The sequence below is a fragment of the Dermochelys coriacea genome, chromosome 1 (genome assembly GCF_009764565.3).
Source record: "Dermochelys coriacea isolate rDerCor1 chromosome 1, rDerCor1.pri.v4, whole genome shotgun sequence".
Taxonomy (NCBI): Eukaryota; Metazoa; Chordata; order Testudines; family Dermochelyidae; genus Dermochelys; species Dermochelys coriacea.
The window spans coordinates 23,506,549-23,512,548 of NC_050068.2; the positions used below are offsets into that span (position 1 = coordinate 23,506,549).

General features: G+C 50.0%; 1 protein-coding gene across 1 annotated transcript in view; it reads right to left on the minus strand.

Moving 5' to 3' along the window:
* The window catches only part of NOX4 (NADPH oxidase 4), a 166,274-nt gene extending 164,022 nt beyond the window's left edge, over positions 1-2,252 (minus strand). The window contains exons 1-2 of the mRNA XM_038415634.2: positions 2,129-2,252; positions 894-989 (exon numbers count right to left, since the gene is read on the minus strand). Of these exons, the coding sequence (XP_038271562.1) occupies positions 894-989; positions 2,129-2,185 (153 nt within the window). The 5' untranslated portion in view covers positions 2,186-2,252. The remainder of the gene's footprint in view (positions 1-893; positions 990-2,128) is intronic.
* Between the last annotated feature and the right edge of the window lie 3,748 nt (positions 2,253-6,000).

The window sequence follows — 6,000 nt, forward strand, 5'->3', positions numbered from 1 at the left end:
TTATCTCCCATACTTTTTTCTCCACTTAAAAATACAGATTTTTATTTACTCAGTTTAATGTAGCTGTAAGCACGGAGGCTTGAGAGAGACAGAGAAAGAAAGATTATATAGCTTGCCTTGTAAACTGACCGGAGGGAATGTGCAAAGGGGAAAAAATATAATGAGGAAAATCTGGCCCTGGGTCATATTATATATGGACAAAGGATTACATTTAGTAGTCACAGGCAAATAACAAGCACCATTCCATCCCTGGTTAGTGAGAGAATGCTGGGATTCTTACTCAGGTAGTGTTCCTGAATCAGAACCAGAACTCCTTCTTTCCCACCAGCCTCTGACTAATAGATGTATCTAAGGTCCTATTTATTTGCGCCGTATCTGTGCCCCTCAGTACCTTTAACGCGTTTGTGCTCACAACACCCTTGTGAGCTAGGGAAGTATTCATACCCATTTTACAGATTGGGGACTAAGACTCAGACAGCAAAAGCACCAGATTTTCATCACTATATTTTTCCCCTTTCGCACATTCCCTCTGGACAGTTTACAGTGCAAGCTAATTGTACCAACTCAGCAGATACTGATAACTTCAAGAAAGAAAAAGACCTACATCTCACCACCTAGAAACTATTTCCGGTGGGTCCATCACTGCAAAGGCAAAGTGGAGATGTCAGCATTACACAGGTAGATGCCATCTTTTTTCACACTGATCACCAGAAATTAAGGCAAAAAATGACAGGGCTTATAATTATTTACTAACCAAACACACAGTTTCTTATTGATCTTCCATTGCCCCCCCCCCATCTTCAAGGGCTATTAAGCAACCCCAATTCTTCCCTCAGCAACGCATTTCTGCTCCCGACTCCCCTCCCCACCACCTTGGAAAAAGGATCACTTACACCTAGCATCTGATGTAAGTAGTAGTACTGCGGCCCATGGTAATACAGCAGGAAGGTTTTCCAGAAGAGCCACACATTCAGGGAGAGCCAGAAAAGCTAAAACGAACAAGACAACAAGAAAGAAGGCATGTCAGTGAAAGGCACATTAACAATCCAGAACTTCTCAATATTTCTTTCCATCACACAGCACACATGCAATGAGCTCTCTAAGGCTTTTGCAGCTGAATGAGAAAACGAGTGAAAAGACATTACAAAAACAGCCCCTGCTGGCTGTAAAACTTTTTGTTCTCAGCCAGCCTCCCAAAAGTTTGCATTTGAGGTTCAGTCCTTTACAATCTTATGTAGCATCTTGCATGCAAGCGGTCTATCAAAACTTATAGAGTTAGACGCTATTAAAGAGTCAAAGAATAAATAAATAGTGAAGGAAAAGACAAATTATGAGACCTAAGCAAGGAAAAGCAGCTTCAGATGAGATCCATGCTTTTTCTGCTCCAACCCTCCAGAGGCTAGAACACAGATCAAACCCACATGCACCACACATAGACCGCTACAGCTCGCTTCATCGGATGCATCCGACGAAGCGAGCGGTAGCTCACGAAAGCTTATGCTCAAATAAATTTGTTAGTCGCTAAGGTGCCACAAGTCCTCCTTTTCTTGTTGCGAATACAGACGAACCCGGCTGCTACTCTGAAACCACACATAGATACACATGCATTCATTATCCCTTATTTATAGGGGTGCTGAAAGCATTTTTGTAGTGCAGGTGCCCAGAGTCACTGAACCACTGTAAACCCTGTCTATGATGGAAAGCACTTCAAGCCACCCAGCCTCCCTAGCCCCAGCACCTAGGCCTATATAGCACACACGTATACACCCAACATACGGAGACATCTGCCTGTATACACGCAAATCCCTAGGACGCTCAATGGACAGTAGCCACCCAACCACCCAAGACACGCGCGTGGAAATGGGACCCGGAGCACACGGGGCCAGGCGACGCCCACACGCGTGTGAAGCGCCTTTCAGGCAGGGCTGCGGGCCCGCCCGCCCGCGTACCCCCAGAGCCAGCAGGGGTCCCCGCGCACCCGCAGCCGCGGCCGGAACACGGCAGGCGGCTCCCCGCGGCCCCGGCACCCACGTGCGGCAGCGCCAGGCTCGCGGAGCCCCCCGCCCCCGCGAGCTCAAACTTCCCCTGGGCGAGCTTGGCCGCGCGCGGCGGCGCCGCAGCATCCTACCAGACAGAGGTGCTTGCTCCCCTCGTTGGCCAGCCAGCCGCTCCCGCACGGCGCCATGGTGCGAGTCCCGCGCCTGGGCCAGGGCTTCCAGGGGGCAGCCGCTGAGCCGCTCCCGGGCCGGCTGCTGCTCTTGCGGCGGCTCCGTCCTGCCGCCGCCGCCGCCCCTCCCCGCCTTCCGGCCGCCGCCCCCTTTGCTCTCCCTCCGCGCGCCGCTCTGCCCCCCTCCCCGGGGGGCCCGGCCGGGGCAGTCTCGCGCTCGGCGTGCTCCGCGGCAGCGGCTGAAGCCCCTGCCCTCGCTCTGCCCGGGCTTGCCCGCGGGGCCTGCTCGCGCCTGGGGGAGGAGGAAGGGGCAGAAGGGGGGCAGCGGCGGGGCACGCTGCAGCCAGGTGCAACTCTGGGCACAGGGGGCATCAGGAAGATGGCCAGACAGTGGCCGGGCAGGGGAAAGGCTGGGAGAGGCCAGGGCGCAAGGGGTGCGATTTGCTGGGAAGGGGGGGGGGGAGCCTTCTGCAGGTTGTCAGAGGGAGATGGGGGTGATGGAGGGGCTCGTGTTCCTCGCTGGAGGATGCATATCAGCACCTCTGCCCCATGGTGATGGTGGTAAAGGCCCAGTGTAGCCAAATGCCTAGAATTCAAAGCCTAAAGATCTCTGGGCTCTAGGACACTTGATGCAGTTGTAAGAACACTTTCCTTATACACACACACGCAAACCTGAGCGGAGCTGTGACCCCACGGGCCACTAAGGTTTGGCCCCCTCCATCGTGCCAGCAGGGAAGGGGCTTTGCCTTTACCACCCAGCTCCGATCGGGGTGAAGGGTTGGGCCCCTGCTTCCTCCCCGCTTCATTGCACTCTTGATGAGTTCGGGTTCTCAAAAGCGTTCCCCCCCCCCAGCCCATTTTCAGTGCCCAATTGTGCATTAGCGAACAAAAATATATCATACATCAAAAAAACTGTTCAAAGAATGAAGCACTTGAAAGTTAGGAAATGCCAGATTTACCATTGTCGGCATGACCTTATTTCTGTGATGTGATGAGAGGAAGCCTAGCCCCACCTGGCTCTTTTCCACTCTTGCCCTTAAAATTGAGGGAAAACCTGCCCTACCTGTTGCCTGTAGAGGGGGGAAGTGGTCGCTAAAGCCATGTGCCTAGCCCAGGGAAGGTTGGGAGAAGCCCAGCCCTATCTCTCTCCCCCTCTGCAGGTTGTGGGACAGCCTTCCCCATGGAGGGGGAGGAAGGGAGCACTGGAGTCAAATGACTGAGGGGAGAAGCACACCACATCATAAAAAGGCTGACAAAGGAGGTGCTGTCGTCATCATGAATAGGTCGGAGTATGAACAAGAGGCTACTAGGCAGCTCTCCAACACCACTTTCTACAAGCCATTACCCTCTGATCCCACTGAGAGTTACCAAAAGAAACTACAACATTTGCTCAAGAAACTCCCTGAAAAAGCACAAGAACAAATCCTCACAGACACACCCCTGGAGCCCCGACCTGGGGTATTCTATCTACTACCCAAGATCCATAAACCTGGAAATCCTGGACGCCCCATCATCTCAAGCATTGGCACCCTGACAGCAGGATTGTCTGGCTACGTAGACTCCCTCCTCAGGCCCTACATTACCAGCACTCCCAGCTATCTTCGAGACACCACTGACTTCCTGAAGAAATTACAGTCCATTGATGATCTTCCTAAAAACACCATCCTAGCCACTATGGATGTAGAAGCCCTCTACACCAACACTGCACACAAAGATGGGCTACAAGCCATCAGGAACAGTATCCCCGATAATGTCACGGCTAACCTGGTGGCTGAACTTTGTGACTTTGTCCTCACCCATAACTATTTCACATTTGGGGACAATGTATACCTTCAAATCAGCGGCACTGCGATGGGTACCCGCATGACCCCACAGTATGCCAACATTTTTATGGCTGACTTAGAACAACGCTTCCTCAGCTCTCGTCTCCTAATGCCCCTACTCTACTTGCGCTACATTGATGACATCTTCATCATCTGGACCCATGGAAAAGAAGCCCTTGAGGAATTCCACCATGATTTCAACAATTTCCATCCCACCATCAACCTCAGCCTGGACCAGTCCACACAAGAGATCCACTTCCTGGACACTACGGTGCTAATAAGCGATGGTCACATAAACACCACCCTATATCGGAAACCTACTGACCGCTATTCCTACATACATGCCTCTAGCTTTCATCCAGATCATACCACACGATCCATTGTCTACAGCCAAGCTCTACGATATAACCGCATTTGCTCCAACCCCTCAGACAGAGACAAACACCTACAAGATCTCTATCATGCATTCCTACAACTACAATACCCACCTGCTGAAGTGAAGAAACAGATTGACAGAGCCAGAAGAGTACCCAGAAGTCACCTACTACAGGACAGGCCCAACAAAGAAAATAACAGAAAGCCACTAGCCATCACCTTCAGCCTCCCAACTAAAACCTCTCCAACGCATCATCAAGGATCTACAACCTATCCTGAAGGACGACCCATCACTCTCACAGATCTTGGGAGACAAGCCAGTCCTTGCTTACAGATAGCCCCCCAATCTGAAGCAAATACTCACCAGCAACCACACACCACACAACAGAACCACCAACCCAGGAACCTATCCTTGCAACAAAGTCCGTTGCCAACTCTGTCCACATATCTATTTAGGGGACACCATCATAGGGCCTAATCACATCAGCCACACTATCAGAGGCTTGTTCACCTGCGCATCTACCAATGTGATATATGCCGTCATGTGCCAGCAATGCCCCTCTGCCATGTACATTGGTCAAACTGGACAGTCTCTACGTAAAAGAATGAATGGACACAAATCAGACGTCAAGAATTATAACATTCAAAAACCAGTTGGAGAACACTTCAATCTCTCTGGTAAACTCGATTACAGACCTAAGTGTGGCTATCCTTCAACAAAAAAGCTTCAAAGACTCCAACGAGAGACTGCTGAATTGGAATTAATTTGCAAACTGGATACAATTAACTTAGGCTTGAATAGAGACTGGGAATGGATGAGTCATTACACAAAGTAAAACTATTTCCCCATGTTATTTCTCCCCCCCACCCCACCCCACCCCCTACTGTTCCTCAGATATTCTTGTTAACTGCTGGAAATAGCCTACCTAGCTTGTCACCATGAAAGGTTTTCCGCCTCCCCCCCCCCTCCCCGCTGCTGGTGATGGCTTATCTTAAGTGATCACTCTCCTTACAGTGTGTATGATAAACCCATAGTTTCATGTTCTCTGTGTGTGTATATCAATCTCCCCTCTGTTTTTTCCACCAAATGCATCCGATGAAGTGAGCTGTAGCTCACGAAAGCTTATGCTCAAATAAATTTGTTAGTCTCTAAGGTGCCACAAGTACTCCTTTTCTTTTTGCGAATACAGACTAAGATGGCTGCTACTCTGAAACCTCTCCAGTATAGTTGCTCTGGCAGCTCATTGGTGGTCCCAGGGCAATGGGTGCTGAGTCTGCTGCTGCTTCTTTGCCTGTGATATGAGCCCAGCCTCAGAATGTTGAGTGATTTGGGCAGCTGCTTAATTCTTAAATTGAGGTCCCCGAAGAGCAAGGCTCAGGAGGGCAGCTATGCTGAGCAGTGCTATTGCTAAGAATACTGGAAGCAAGCAAAAAAACACCATACCTTGAATTTTGAAACTGATCAGAACTATCATTTGAGGCCAGAGCAGTGATGACATCAGAAAAAAAGATGTTACTGTTTAACTACCTGGTTCTTTCTTCTTTTTTTCTCTCTCCCCTCATTTCTGTTGGAATGTATAGAGAAACTGAAGCAATTTATAAAGTAGAGCCAATTGATAAAATTTGCCCTGCACA